This window comes from Simochromis diagramma, unplaced genomic scaffold (assembly GCF_900408965.1).
Source record: "Simochromis diagramma unplaced genomic scaffold, fSimDia1.1 OVJJ01000433.1, whole genome shotgun sequence".
NCBI lineage: Eukaryota > Metazoa > Chordata > Actinopteri > Cichliformes > Cichlidae > Simochromis > Simochromis diagramma.
Window position 1 is genome coordinate 3617176 of NW_024387031.1, and position 15988 is coordinate 3633163.

At 38.9% G+C, this 15988-nt stretch overlaps 1 protein-coding gene across 4 annotated transcripts; it reads left to right on the forward strand.

Moving 5' to 3' along the window:
• LOC120740643 (NLR family CARD domain-containing protein 3-like) lies at positions 1 to 15988 on the forward strand. 4 transcript variants are annotated; one of them, XR_005697426.1, is made up of 13 exons: positions 1 to 219; positions 5591 to 5730; positions 5836 to 5949; positions 6768 to 6842; positions 6927 to 6990; positions 7147 to 7357; positions 7517 to 9320; positions 9445 to 9618; positions 11124 to 11297; positions 11839 to 12012; positions 12580 to 12812; positions 13190 to 13236; positions 13363 to 13430. XR_005697426.1 is itself a non-coding variant. In XM_040043104.1 (13 exons), the coding sequence occupies exons 1-13, from the start codon at positions 172 to 174 to the stop codon at positions 13920 to 13922; spliced, it is 3759 nt and encodes a 1252-aa protein (XP_039899038.1). In that variant the 5' UTR covers positions 62 to 171; the 3' UTR covers positions 13923 to 15988. The 4 variants fall into 4 exon arrangements, 3 of the variants coding, with proteins under 3 accessions (XP_039899040.1, XP_039899038.1, XP_039899039.1); XM_040043104.1 differs by having other exon boundaries at positions 62 to 219; positions 12580 to 12753; positions 13363 to 15988; XM_040043106.1 differs by lacking the exon at positions 11124 to 11297 and having other exon boundaries at positions 60 to 219; positions 12580 to 12753; positions 13363 to 15988.

Consider the following 15988-nt stretch of genomic DNA (forward strand, 5'->3'; position numbering starts at 1 on the left):
GAATAATACTGTTAGACTTCAAGAAATAACCAGTTGCTGCATTTCTGAGAAAGTGGAAACAGTTTCTGTGAACCTGTAAATTTGTCTTTTATCTTTTAAAGAGCTACTGGCCTTTTCTGACGTTCCTCAAACGCCTCACTGTGTTATGTGTGTTTCAGTTTCATTGTGAGAATGACAGCCGAGCAGATGATGTTCTCTGTGAGAAACCTCAATTTGAAGGTAATGGGTGCAGATTTGAATGCTTTGCTCGTTGACAACAGCATTGGTTCGGTTACTTACACTAGTAACTTATGCTCAAGTAACGGAGTCAGAACTTCTGTTTATTCGACACGTCAGCTACGGGCTGGAATTCGTCCAAAAATGACTTCACGTGTCCTCTCCCGATGGCTTTTTCTTTCATCAAAGAAATTTGTGAAGAATAATTGATGAGGACTTGGGAAAAGAGAACCGCTGTTAATAATACGATGACGTGTCTGTCTGCCATGTTTAAACTTCCTGAAGAAGTTTAAACATGGCAAGAAGCTCATCTTAGATTCTTCACCCATGCACGGGCGGACTGACCCTCGAGTAACAGATCGAGGAAATAAGCTGAGGGCACCATCAGAAGCACGCATCAAAAACAGGCACACACTCAGCCTGTTTGTATCATTATTGGTCATGTTTACTTTCACTGTTTGACGTTTCCTGATGCTTTTGCTTGATGATGTTGTCGAGTATAGGCTATGGATTATAAGTATTGTAACGTTCACAAGAACCAGACGGTTGGATCTCAGTCTGTCCGTTTATTCGGCAACACAGGAAAACGGGCCGTTAACTCCGGGGAGAGTGCCCTCGTACAACACTTCACTTCAGCCCCGCAGTCACACAACAACAACAAGAACCCCCCTCCCCTTCCTGCACACATTAACTCCCTATTTCCTGCAGCACAACCAAACATGTATCTTAAAGAAATAACAACAGCGTGCAGAGATAACCAACATGTCACTGTAAAATAACATTTAACCATCGTTACAGTATGTTCGTACTTCTTTCTACTTCATTTCGGACATGATGTGTTTATTAATTTATTTAGAGCACATATGTATACGCAGCTATCGGTGTATGTGTTTATTTTATATCTCCGTCCGGTTATCACCATCGTCATCATCACCATCAACTATATTCTTATGGACTCGCATTAAATGATCACGTCGTTTTGTGTGTCAGTGTCCCGCTCTCTGCTTTGTTGTGACCTTTGGCTGGTGTATCGTGAGTTTGTGAGAGTGACCGAGGCTTCAGCATGCTGTTAAACTCGGGTTTAAACTGCGCTTCAGAGGATGAAACTTTCTGTTGTTTGTACATTTTGCCCCCCCCGCAGCAAGCATGGTTGAAATAGTGACTTTAGCTCTTTTAGCTCTGTGGTAAAAACTGGCATGGCAGAAAAAACTGTGCCATGGATAGACAGGTATTGTTTCCATGGAGATTAGTAGTCCAGTCATTCCCTGACCAATAATAATAATATTAATAATAATAATGATAACAATCTGTTTCATTTAAATTTAACTGTAGTTACTGAATACTTTAAAACTGTACACTCAAAAAATTAAAAAGGTGGAGAAAATGTTAAGATAATTTTCATTTTCAATATCAAAATTCCAGTTACTAGTATTTTAAGGCATCTTCATTAAACTGGGTTCACCTTCATCTGAACTGAACTGGTTTCAGCCGTGAGCTGTGTAACTGTGTTGTATTAACTAAAATAGATAAGATCCGATCAGGGAAATGCAGCAGGACTTTCTCCAGGCTGTAGTTTAAGGGACATTCATGTTGAAATGACCTGTGGTGTGATTTCTTGCAGACTGATACTGATCCAGGGATGCTCCACCTTCCTGCATAGTTTCTTTTTCATTAACCTTTTTGGGGATTTCACAGCAGTTAAGTTGGAGCCTGTAATTATTGTCTTGTCTTAGCAGAAATCATTAAAACAGCCATGCTGTCTAGCCCCATCACTTGCTTATAATGTGTTCAGGTGACAGTTACCTATGAATCCATTAAATTTCTGTCATCACCAACATTTCACACTGCTTCATCTTAATCCTCAGTCTTGTCTCAAAGCTTATATGAATATGATTCATTTCCAGTGTTATTGTAGTTGAACGTGTGATTGTTAGTCCTCCTGACACATCATGACAGTCGGGATGCCATTGCCTCACCTGCATATGTTTCCAAAGACCATCACTGATCCACCACCGAGGTGGTTGTGCTTGTTTGTACAGAGACATTCACACCTGAGGCCTGCTGCAGGTAATTTTGTAGTGCTGGCAGTGCTCCTTGCATAAAGGAGTAGATAAAGCTGATGGGTTAAGAACCTTCTACAGCTCTGCTATAGTAATTGCGCGTGTTCTGGAACACTGCACTGATAGCAACATTTATCCCCGCAGTCCCACTACTGCACAAGTATTTCACAATTTTTTTCATGTATAAAGGGCAAATATAAGAGCAAATATTCAAAAGCCAAGTAGAGATATAATATTTACTAATAAGTGTTTCTGAGAAGCACAAGTGGTTTCTCATTATAATATCTGATTCTTTGAACACAGCTCAGACAGTCTAACCTGTCAAACCGGTCACAGTGATGTAATGAAGGTGTGGAGAAACATGCAAGCATGTAGAGAGGAAGAAGTGTTGCTTCGCTTCATCCTATAAAGGTTTAACATACAGAGCAAGACAGCTGTTGTATACAGAAGTGCTCGGGACACCAGAGAGCTGCACACTCATAGATTTTGTGTCTGAAAGTCCAGTGAGTAGATCACTGATCGGTTGCAATGGTATTAGCCTACTGTTAAACATTAGCAGTTTGATTATGTTCTCAGGAAAACAACTGAGGGTGAATGTGTTATTGTTGCGGGTGTAACATAATATTTGAATCACTCAAGAAAGCGTTTAATAATAAAAGATCTGAATCACATTATCAGCTCCATTGACAGACGTTTCATTATGTTATGTAATAGATCTGTTCAAGACACATGAAGTTATTTGACAGTTTATTTGAGTGAAAACTTTCACCTGCGTGTTCTCAGTGCTGAGGTCAATAAGCTGCTGCAGTGCTTGATAGCTTTAATCGAGTAAGAGGTATAATGTGACTCTCCCCCCAGCTTGATGTTTGTGTGAAGGTCTAGGCTTGGGTATGACTTGGATCTCTAACTATCCACGACTCTTTGATTGATTGATTGAATCTTTATTTTGAACATGTTGAAAAAGTACAACAAAATAGAATTAAAAGAGACAAATGAACAAAGCAAAACAAAAGGAAAACGAGCAACCACAACTCCAAATAACGTTCATGTTCAAAAAGGAGCAGGAAGAAGCATAAGCTTATTTAATCCCACCCCTTTTCCACTATCTAGTATCAATAGACTACAGAAATACCTCCTTGCAATTACATTATATGTTATGTGTAATTTTTTTTTTATATATATATACATATATGTTTCTATCTATCCATACATACGTATATACACATACGCACATATGCACATTTTCAATAACCCCATTAACACCTCAAGGATACACAACCTACAAATATATATATATATACCCATACCAACATACCCGTGCGCCCGCACACACATGAAAATATTAGACAAGAACACCCTATCAAATCTCTACCTTTTCCCTGTACCCTGTAAAAACCATATCCTTAAACCACTTTTTAAACTGCGCCATGCTTGGACATTGCTTCATATCTTTACTTAATCTGTTCCACAGCTTCACTCCACACACAGAGATGCAAAAACTTTTTAATGTTGTACGGATACAAGGATGTTTTAAATTTAATTCCCCCCTCAAATTGTATCCCCGTTCCCTTTTAGAAAACATTTTTAGAATATTGTCAGGAAGCAGGTTATTTATTGCTTTATATATATAATTTGTGCAGTGAGAAAATGAACCAGATCTGTGAATTTTAGAATTTTTGATTTTAAGAATAGTGGATTTGTATGATCTCTGTAACCAGTTTTATGGATTATCCTTATGGCCCTTTTTTGTAATATAAAGATTGATGATAGCGAACATTTGTAAGTATTGCCCCAAACCTCTGCACAGTAATGCAAATACGGTGCAGTCAGGGAACAATAGAGAATGTGGAGTGATTTGTGGTCCAGAATGTGTTTTACTTTACTCAAAATTGAGACACTTCTTGAAATTTTGTTATGTATATGATTTATATGAGACTTCCAGTTTAATTTATCATCTATAATCACACCAAGAAACTTATGTTCAAGTACTCTTTCAATTTCCACACCATCTAAATGAATCTGCACTTGTGCATTTCTAAGGGAATTCCCAAATAAGATAATTTTAGTTTTACTTAGATTTAGCGATAGTTTGTTCCTGTTAAACCATTTTTTAATTTTGCACATTTCTGAAGTAATTGTATCCAGCAGCTCCTTTAGATTCCCCCCAGAACAAAAAATATTTGTGTCATCTGCAAATAATACTAATTTTAATATATCAGATGCCTTACAAATATCATTTATATAAATAATAAATAATTTTGGACCCAGTACAGAGCCTTGTGGAACACCACAAGCAATGTCCAAGCATGATGAGGAATGGACACCCAGCTTCACAAATTGTTTCCTGTCACTTAAATAATTTTTCACCCATTGCAGTACAACCCCCCTGATCCCGTACCGTTCCAGTTTATTAATTAATATGTCATGATTGATTGTGTCGAATGCTTTCTTGAGATCCAGAAATACTCCAGCTGCATACTGTTTCTGATCTATAGCATTTGTAATCTCCTCAATTGATTCGATTAATGCCAGAGATGTTGATCTTTTTGATCTGAATCCATATTGACTGTCAGAGAGTAATTTATATTTATCTAAGAATTTGTCTAATCGTTTATTAAACAGGTTTTCTAGGATTTTGGAGAATTGAGGTAGTAAAGAAACAGGCCTGTAATTTGTGAAGTGGCGTCTATCCCCGGTTTTATACAGCGGCACAACTTTAGCTATTTTCATTTTGTTTGGCACTTTTCCCGTCTGAAATGATAAGTTGCAAATATATGTTAGAGGTCCTACAATTCCTTCAATGACCTTCTTGACGATTTTCATGTCAATATCATTACAATCAGTAGATGTTTTATATTTACACATGTGTACAATGTCAATTATTTCTTTTTCCTCCACTGATGTGAGGAACATTGAGTTAGGGTTCCTATCAATCAGGTTTTCACTACAGTCTACTGATGGCAGTGACTCAGGAATTTGTTCTGCCAGTTTTGGTCCAATATTTACAAAATAATGATTAAAGCTGTTGACCTTATCAGCAGTGTTTTCCATAATATTGCCATTGTCGATAAAGTATTGAGGATAACTTTGTTGTCCAGAATTATTTTTAATGATACCGTTTAAAACATCCCATATTCCCTTCATATTATGTTTATTGTTGTTCAATATTTTACTATAATACTCCTTTCTACATACACGTATAATATTGGTCAACTTATTTTTGTATTTTTTATATTTATTTATCTTCTCTGTATCAGAGCTCAGCACCTGATTATCATTCACAATCCCTGCTCTGTGTGTCCTTTGTGTTGAAGCCTGAGCAGCAGCAGCAGCAGCAGCACATGCCACACTCTAATGGACCTGCTGGACCTGAAACTGGAAATAAACTAAATTCTGTGACCATGAAAACTGACCAGCCAATGGAGTCTTATTTTAAAAAATTTGCTGATGGAAGGTAAATTTGGAGAGGAATTTTAGACACAATACTTTTTTTATTTAAAAAAAATTAATATTTACAGAAAGTCATTTATTAACATTTATCATTGCTTTTTCATTTCAGGATTGATCACAGACTACAATCTTCTGGATCTTCACCCAGCTGTGTCTCCTTCAACAGCAACAAGTCAAAAAGCGTGATTTATAAGTTTAAAAAGCAAGATCCTGATGAGCTGAAGTAAGCTGTCAGTAAAATGTCTCTGATGTGTCTTTGAATTGTTGTGTTATGGTTCTTACATCTGGTGACAGGGCAGGAGAGCTTTGCTAATGTACACAACTAACACACACATAGACACACACACTGATATTAGGAATCCATATTTCCTGCTGTCAGAAAGCTTCAAGCACAGTGTACGTTTTAGTTAAAGATACAAACTTTTTTAAATCTAATTTGTCTCTCATGAGCCTCCTTGATCTATACTTCTTCCCTCACAGTTTAAAACTCAAACTTTTTGGAGTCATAATGTCTCAGGGAGATGATGATTGATATAAGGATATTGTCATAATCTTTCCACCAATTGAACTGGTTTGGTCATCATTTGCTATTTATCCCTGCTTACAATACAAGGATAGACAAACTGTGTAGAACCAGGAGCAGTTATTGCACCCATAGAGGAGGATAACAAATTAGCATGTGTTAAAATCATTAGGCATTTCTAGTGGTTCAAGGATTAGGTGGGATAGCATAATGTCAAGCTTGGTCCGGATTCATTGATTTGATGCTATGCAGATCTTTGCAGGTAGACATCTACATGTTGTAGGAGCAGCGTACATTTATAAAAAATATATATCAGTTGTAATGCTTGTCCTTTTGTTTCCCTGCTGCACAGAAAACATGATTAACTGTAGCAATTATGTTTTGTAGTGAAGTTCTTAAACAGTTCATTGTGCTTCTTTGAAAGCTGCTATAGCACCTTGTTTTCACCCTGGAAGGGCCATGGACGTTCTGATTTTAGGGCGACTCTAATAAGTTATAGTGCTAAATAATGTTGGCAGGCACATCTTTGTAGAATCTGGACTCTATAGATGTGGGACCTGGAAAAGTAAACCCTTATCAGAACAAGGAAAAAGGTTTACTTTTTTTAAGCATTTATTCCTATTTATGCTATTTAATGAGAGATAATATAAGCTAATTATTTTATGGTTCATCCACAGGATTGAGGACTGGGAGAACTCAGAGGATCAAAGTCATCAGTATGACGTGGACTCCAAATTTATGGTTTGTCCATGTTAAAACTAATATTTTAAATATGGTCAGTTCACAGACATACCCATGCTATATTTTGCAAACCTGTGGTTTGCCAGTCTGGCCACCATAGATCTGATGTGTGGCTTCATTAGTCTAATTGTATTCTTCATTTACGTTCTATTACAGCAACTGGAGGACAATATTATCCCTTTTGGGAAAAATGAACTGAAAAACCTGCAGAAGAGTGTGAGTCCAGATAACTCAGAAGGCAATGAGTGTGAGGATGACAGATTTTTGGGGTGTGACGACAAACAGCAGAAAGACTCATTTCTAAGGAGCACGGTGCACTTCCTAAGAAAAATGAACCAGGGGAAGCTGGCTGACTGTCTACAGAGCAGTAAGACAACCTTCCAAAGATTTACCCCACTGAATGAAGACTAAATGGCTGATCGACTGATAGATTCAAATACTCATGCTTTAGGAGAATGCATAATTGGTGGTAGGTTTGATGTACCTTTGTACTTCTAAAAATCCTGCTTTGTGTGTGTTCTTTCAGAATGCCATGCTGCAGTTTGTCAGCATAAATTTAAATACAGTCTGAAGATGAAATTTCAGTGTGTGCTTGAGGGCATTGCTAAAGCAAGAAACCCTACCCATCTGAATCAGATCTACGCTGAACTCTACATTACAGATGGGGATACTACAGAGGTCAATAATGAACATGAAATCAGACAGCTTGAAACATCATCCAGGAAAGTAGACAGGCAAGAAACAACAATCAAACGAGAAGACATTTTTAAAGGTTTACCTGGAAAAAAGGAAGAGATCAGAACAGTGCTCACAAAGGGAGTGGCCGGCATTGGGAAAACAGTCTTAACTCAGAAGTTCACTCTGGACTGGACTGAAAACATAAGCAACCAGGACATCCAGTTCACATTTCCATTTACTTTCAGAGAGCTGAATGTACTGAAAGAGAAAAAGTTCAGCTTGGTGGAACTTGTTCATCACTTCTTTACTGACATAAAAAAAGCAGGAATCTGCAGCTTTGATGAGTTTCGGGTCATGTTCATCTTTGATGGTCTGGACGAGTGTCGATTTTCTCTGGACTTTCACAACACTGAGATCCTGACTGATGCTACACAATTTGCCTCAGTGGATGTGTTGCTAATAAACCTCATCAGGGGTAATCTGCTTCCCTATGCTCACCTCTGGATAACCACACGGCCTGCAGCAGCCAGTCAGATTCCTCCTGAGTTTGTTCAGATGGTGACAGAAGTCAGAGGGTTCACCGATGAACAGAAGGAGGAGTACTTCAGGAAGAGATTCAAAAATGAAGACCAGGCCACAAGCATTGTTTCCCACATCAAGTCATCACGGAGCCTCCACATCATGTGCCATATCCCAGTTTTCTGTTGGATCACTGCTACAGTTCTGGACGATGTACGGAAGACTAGAGAGGGAGCAGAGCTACCAAAGACTCTGACTGAGATGTACATCTATTTCCTGGTGGTTCAGTCTAAAGTAAGGAAGATCAAGTATCATGGTGATGCTGAAACAGATCCACACTGGAATTCAGAGAGCAAGAAGATGATTGAATCTCTGGGAAAACTGGCTTTTGACCAGTTACAGAAAGGAAACCTGATCTTTTATGAATCAGACCTGACGGAGTGTGGCATCGATATCAGAGCAGCCTCAGTGTACTCAGGAGTGTTCACACAGATCTTTAAAGAGGAGAGTGGACTGTACCAGGACAAGGTGTTTTGCTTCGTCCATCTGAGTGTTCAGGAGTTTCTGGCTGCTCTTCATGTCCATCTGACCTTCATCAACTCTGGTATTAATGTGCTGGAAGATCAGCTAAAAATGCCTTTATGGTCTAAACTGTTTAAAGAAAGAAATTATTTAAAATATCTCCACCAGAGTGCTATTGACAAGGCCTTGGAAAGTCCGAATGGACACCTGGACTTGTTTCTCCGATTCCTCCTGGGTCTTTCAACTCAGACCAATCAGGGTCTCCTTCGAGGCTTACTGACAGACACAAAAAGACATTTTGAGAGTAATCAGGAAACAATCCAGCACATTAAGAAGAAAATTGGTGAGAATCTGTCTGCAGCGAAAAGCATCAATCTCTTCCACTGTCTCAATGAACTGAACAATCGTTCTCTTGTGGAGGAGATCCAACAGTCTCTGAGATCAGGAAGTCTCTCTATAGATAAACTGTCTCCAGCTCAGTGGTCAGCTCTGGTCTTCATCTTACTGTCATCAGAAAATGATCTGGATGTGTTTAACCTGAAGAAATACTCTGCTTCAGAGGAGGCTCTTCTAAGGCTGTTGCCTGTGGTCAAAGCCTCAAGAAAAGCCGTGTAAGTACACAGGTACACATGTATTGAAAACAAAGTGTATAGATATTTGAAATTAGTGAATAGTCTTCTCTGTGAAACAGAAAATAAGGCTAAATAAATGTCTTTCCTATGTTGTTTTACCTAGATTGACTTTCTGCACCCTTGCAAAGAGAAGTTTTGAGGCCTTGTCTTCAGTTTTTACTTCTGAGTCTTCTAGACTGAGAGAACTGGACCTGAGTAACAACAACCTCCAGGATTCAGGATTGAAGATATTATCTGCTGGACTTGGGAGTCCACAGTGTATGCTAGACAATCTCAGGTCAGATGGATATAGTTCTGCCTTACTTAAAAGAAAGAAAATCCCATTTTGCAGTTGATTGTGGAATTTTTAGTAGTGAGGAAATTTTGCATCTGGATTGGACAAATGTTTGTCGTACCAGTCTACATGCTTAGATGCTTAATTTTATACACCTGTGGCTATGGAAATGATTGAAACACTTGAATTGAATGATTTAGATGTTTGACTGAAAAGTTCTACCGCCCAACACCCATTTCACCTGACTTCTTTGGCACTTCCTGTGGGTGGTGGGCTTACAGGACAGGAAGCCCATATTGCTTTTTTGGGCTGCACCCGGCCAGGCCCCATGGGCTAAGGCCCGACCACCAAACGCTCTCCCTCCAGCTCCTTCCTTTTTAGTCTGTGGGACTTTGGAGGCTGCTGATAGGTACTGGCAGTCCAAGCAGAATGTGGAATAGGTGGTAGCTGAAGCAAAAACTTGGAGCTTGGTCTGATCTTTTGGCAGTAAGTCGAACTTATTCTCAGTGGGTGTCTGACTCAGTCCTTTGTCACTGAATACATTCATAATTTTTATGGACAGAATTTCTAGTTGTAGCCAAGTGACAGAAGGCTTCCACTTTGGTGGCCTCAGAATCTCATCTCTGCTTTTAGAAGAGGATGTTGCCTTGTTGTTGTTGGCCTCAGGTGGTGGTCTCGAGCTCTCACTGGTGTGATTTGCAGCCGAGTGTGATTTGCAATCCGGTCCTCAGCCCAAAAAAGGGTGGAGTGCTCACTCCAGGTCAGAGATGAGTTTCTGCCCCAAAGCAGAGGAGTTTAAGTATTTCAGGGTCTTAAACTCCTCTGCTTGCGATCCTTGAGGAGAGAGGGGACTGAAGGGAGAGGGGAGTGAGAGATTGACCGAGGTATCAAACAGTCAGAGAGTGATGGGGATGCTGTACCAGTTTGTCATGTAAAGAGAGAGCTGATCACCACAGCAAAGCTGTCAATATAACGGTTTATCCCTATACTCACCTTTCACCACAAGCTCTGTTTATTGACAGAAAGAATGGTATCACAGATACAAGCAGCAGAAATTAGCTTCATGTAAAGGTGGCTGGCCTCTTCCTTAGTGATAGGGTGAGGAGTTCAGTCAAGAGGGTTTCAGAGTAGAGCCACTACTCCTCCACATTGAAAAGAGACAGTTGCGGTGCTTTGGCCATCTAATTACGATTCTCCTGGGCACCTTCTGCATGAGGTGTTCCAGGCATGTCACACGAGAAGGAGGCCCCTGGGGAGACCAAGGACACGCTGGGGGAATACCTACCTTCTTTTCATATATTATCTCACACGCAGCTATGGTCTCTCATTGATAATTTTATGCTTTCATGATTTTCGTGTTTTCTGTTCTTCAAACAATAGTAATGTGGGATATGTAAGAGTTAGTGCCACTTTTAGATAGATTAGACGGGTAGATAGGATTACATCTTATTCAAAAACGACTGACATGTCACTTTAACACAAATATTACTATTCATCATTTTCTTCAGGCTGAATGGCTGTTTCATAACAGAACGAAATGTTGGCTCCCTGGCCTCAGTTCTCAGCTCCCAAACTTGCAGCCTGAGAGTGCTGGACCTGAGTAACAACGACCTGCAGGATTCAGGAGTGAAACTACTGTCTTGTGGCTTGCAGGGTCCTTCCTGCACGCTAGAAACTCTCAGGTCAGATTGCAGTACAGTGCTGCTCTAGGGAAAACAGTTAGGGGAAAAGAAGTTGTTTCAATACTATCTCCAGTATCACCAATAAAGTCAATTTAGTTAATAGAACTATTTTATCACAGTCATGCTAAACACCAGATGACTGTATAATGTCAGACTGTACTGTCTATATTAGTGCTGTCAGCGTTAATCTCATTAAAATGACCTTAACACCATAACCGCATTAACGCGGCAAATCTCAGTTAGCGAGTTAGGGCGGATTGCCCCATGCGTCAACGTGTTTGCGCGGTTAGCTCGTTAATGCATTAGCACCGTGCAGCCCCATTAACAGGGCAATGCGTGCTAACTCGCTAACGAAGATTTGCCGTGTTTTGCGGTTATGGCATTATGGCACTAGTCTATATATATCTTTACTGTCTAGTATTGACTATACCGAAGGTATTTAATTGGGCTATTTATTTTTACAAGTAAACACCCCAAAAATGTGATAAGATCTTGATAACTTGTTTCACTTAAAATGTTATTTCTCTTATTGTCTCTTTAGACTGAGTGTCTGTAACCTCTCTGAAGCAAGCTGTGCAGCCCTGTCCTCAGTTCTTAGCTTGCAATCCTCTAGTCTCAGCGAGCTGGATCTGAATAATAACAACCTGCAAGATTCAGGAGTAAAATTGCTGTTGATAGGACTGAAGAATCCACACTGTAGACTGGAAACTCTCAGGTCAGGTTTCTCTAATCTAATCAAATGGTCATCTTTAAATTTAGTATATTCTTTTTGTGTGTCATACCAGTTGCACATCTATTCTGTTTCTTCCTATGGTACCATTTTTCAGGTACCTTTGTTGATTTCAACATCTCAACAGTCTAGTCCAGTCTAAAACACACCTTGGCACATTTCTATACAGTGGCTTTTATTATTGTTTAGATATGAATCTATTTCTCTGAGAGCAACAGCTCTTTATCATTAAAATAAATTAAAATATTGTATTTATGTCAAAACTGAAAATTTATGGTATTGGTCAGCTTGTTTTAATACTAGCCCACATCTCCTGCTGGTCAGGTTATTCTCTTCTATACATCAAGTTGGCAAAACTCATTTATGACATATAATATAGACAGCTTTAACCTTCCCGCAGTTGCTGCACTCTTCATGCCACTTGGCAGAACAGATCTATACTGCCAAATATGAATACTTGCAGATGAAAATAGCAATGGTAATTTAACAGTAATGGTCACTGCATTACAGAAAAAAAGTGATAAAATATTTAATTTCTTTGTGTGTTCTCAGGATATCAGGCTGTTCGATTACAGAGGAAGGCTGTGCTTCTCTAGCCTCAGCCCTGACTTCTAACCCCTCTCATCTGAGGGAGCTGGACCTGAGCTACAATCACCCAGGAGACTCAGGAAAAAGGCTGCTATCTTCTGGACTTGAAGATCCCTGTTGGAGACTACAGAGTCTCAAGTATGGAAAAATGTATTGCACTCAAAGATAATGACAAAGAGGAGAAAAAAGCTAAATAGGTATAGCCATAAGTAGATTAACTGGATAGTTACTGTATGAATGCTTCATTACTTTATTAGAAGAAACAAGGCAACAGATTTAGTGTGTACAAATTGTGGATCTGAACTTTATTTGTAGAGCGACATTTCATGTACTTCATGACATAGTAAAGTGATGATAACAGTAAAAATAAATGAATGGTAACTCAAAGAAGAACAGATCAAATAGACTTTAATCCTGTGTATTCAGCTTGTTTACAAGTGTTCCATACTGATGTAAAATGCATTCGTGAAGAACACAGTTATTACTCCAACACTGGCAGTAAATAAGTGAAGTGTGTGGATGAAAGTGCATTGTGAAAAGACTGTGTTGGTCCTGACAGTCCTCCTCCTTTCAGGTTGGAGCCTGCTGGTGTCCAGTGGCTCAGACAAGGTCTGAGGAAGTGTAAGTATGTTTTAAAATGAGTCAAAATTAAAATGACCAAAACTTACTGTGGATGAAGATGATCTCCAACGTTAGTTTTCATGAAAAGGTAATAATGAGCAGATTATGTCCTTTTGTCTTCATTAGATTTCTGTGAGCTCACAGTCAACACAGATACAGTAAACAGAAACCTTAAACTGTCTGACAACAACAGGAATGTGACATATGTGAAAGAAAATCAGTCATATCCTGATCATCCAGACAGATTTGACCAGAATCATCAGCTGCTGTGCAGAGATGGTCTGACTGGCCGCTGTTACTGGGAGGTTGAGTGGAGTGGAGGTGTGCATATATCAGTGAGTTACAAGAGAATCAGCAGGAGAGGAGAAAGAAATGACAGTTGGTTTGGAGGGAATCCTCAGTCCTGGAGTCTGTTCACCGATGGTGGTTACTCTATCTGGCATGATACAAAAGGAACATCCATCCCTTCCTGTTCCTCTTCTTCCTCTGTCTCTGGCAGAGTAGCAGTGTATGTGGACTGTCCTGCTGGCATTCTGTCTTTTTACAGAGTCTCCTCTGACAAGCTGATCCACCTCCACACCTTCAACACCACGTTTGATGAACCTCTGTATCCTGGGTTTGGACTCTGGTCTTGGTCTTACTTATCACTGGCTTCCTCGGTACGTTTGTGTTCTTTGCAGAAATAATTCACTTTTGTTAAATAAACTCAGACTGTTGACTGTGTCACACTGGTCAGGATCACACACAGCTACAGACCCAGTACTACAGAGCAAATCCAGATGTACATCAAGTATATCTTTTCATTACACAGATTCACATTTGAGCTGTCTTTCAACTCACATGTGACTGAATTTTGTTCTTGTGTCCTTAAAAGCAAAGGATAAAGACAGTAAGAGTTATAACTGCTGCCACCTGGTGATTAGTCACTCAACAACAAAATGCATATAGTAGCTAGATTGCATTTGTTTATTGTTTTCCATTTTGACGAGACAGATAGGCTTACTGAGTTTGGTTGCGAGCGTGTCCTGGAAAGAAACAGATTCCTGCTAATTATTACTTAGTAATATCAGAGTCTAAAGATTTCTTGTGTAACACTTTTAATGAACGCACTGGTACTTGTAGTATTTTTCTACACTAACTGAGCATTCAAGGTGAGTTTCACTATTAGCCACATTCACTCACAAATATTCATGCAGCGCTTTAATCTATGTTTATAAGCACTTTTTATCTGTCATGCACAAACTGACTGCTGGCTGCACTGGATACCCTCTTATACATTTATTAAAGGAGGGAATTAGCAAAACAGTTGTTGTAACCAGGCTGTAAACGTGTTTGTTATGTTGTTACCATGTTGTAAAAATGTTAATATTTTCATATTTTTTTAACAGTATACTTGTAGATGTGTTTTCAAAAAGTACTTGTATAAAATGTAAATGAAGATAGAAAGCAATCCGCAAACTATTTAAACATAATATTTATTAAAGATAAGATGAAAAAACACATAAAATTCTGAGGAAGTGTAACTTTTTTTTATTCCAGTTTGAATAGGGTGAATGTTGGCCTCTTTTGAAAGGACTCGTCACACAATTTTTCCAAATTTCTGCTGTTCATTTGTAATGAGTTCATAGCGCGAGTTGGCATGAATTGCACCATCGGTTGGTTTCCTGTTCTTAGCTAACAGGAATGGCACCCAGTGTGATCTAATGCTGCTGTAGCCCATCTGCTTCCAGGTTTGATGTGCTATTTGTTTAAAGATACTCTTCTGCATACCTTGTGTTATGATATCATGTGGTTTTATTTTGAATATGTTAAAATAATACAATAACAAAAAAGGAAAATGACAAGTTCATCATATATTATTGAGATTTCTACATGACACAGAGGATAAATACTGGGTGAGAACACCCAGTCAAAGCCATATTTGTTCCCTGTATATTGCAAAACTAGAGTCATTGCTCTAGTTTCTCACCAAGTTTGTTCCATAGCTTCACTCCCAATCCAGTATCATGGCAAAGCGTATAATAGACACGCTGGTCCACAGTGTCCATTTCCCAATGAGGCTAAGCGTGAGCTGCAAAAGTTGCAGTAAGCTGCAGTACCAGCAGAGGGAGATATTTTATTTCAATCCAACATGAAAATAATCACGGTTACACATTTAAAGAGACAACACATTTACATGTATATACACATTAGCCACATCTACAGTTTCATGCCATGATACTGGGATTTAACTCTTGTATGGACACAGATGTTTTAAACTGAACTCCCCTCAAATCAACAGTTTTAGAATATTGTCAGTGAGCACGTTGTTTTTGGCTTTAAACATAATTTGTGTGGTTTGAAAATGAGCCAGATCAGTAAATTTCAGTATGTTTGATTTCAAGAACAGGCTTTTGTGTGATCTCTGTGACCAGTATTTAGAATTATCCTCATGGCCCTTTCTTGCAAAATGGTAAATGATGACAGTGAACCTGTCATCATTTGAAACCTCTGAACAGTAATTCAAATTTGGTGAAATTAGTGGTCAGTAGAGAATGTGGAGTAATATGAGGTCCCAAATGTAAATTGTTTCAATGAAATAATGAAATGCTTTTTGAAACTTTGTTATACATGTCATGATCCTGGGTCATGTTGACCCAGCATTCTTAGTTTTCGTGTGTTTTGTATTTTGTTCTTTATTTTTGCCTTGGTTCCTAGGTTGTTCTGTTAAGATGTTCCTTATTGGATTTCCCCTTGTGACTTTAACCCCTGT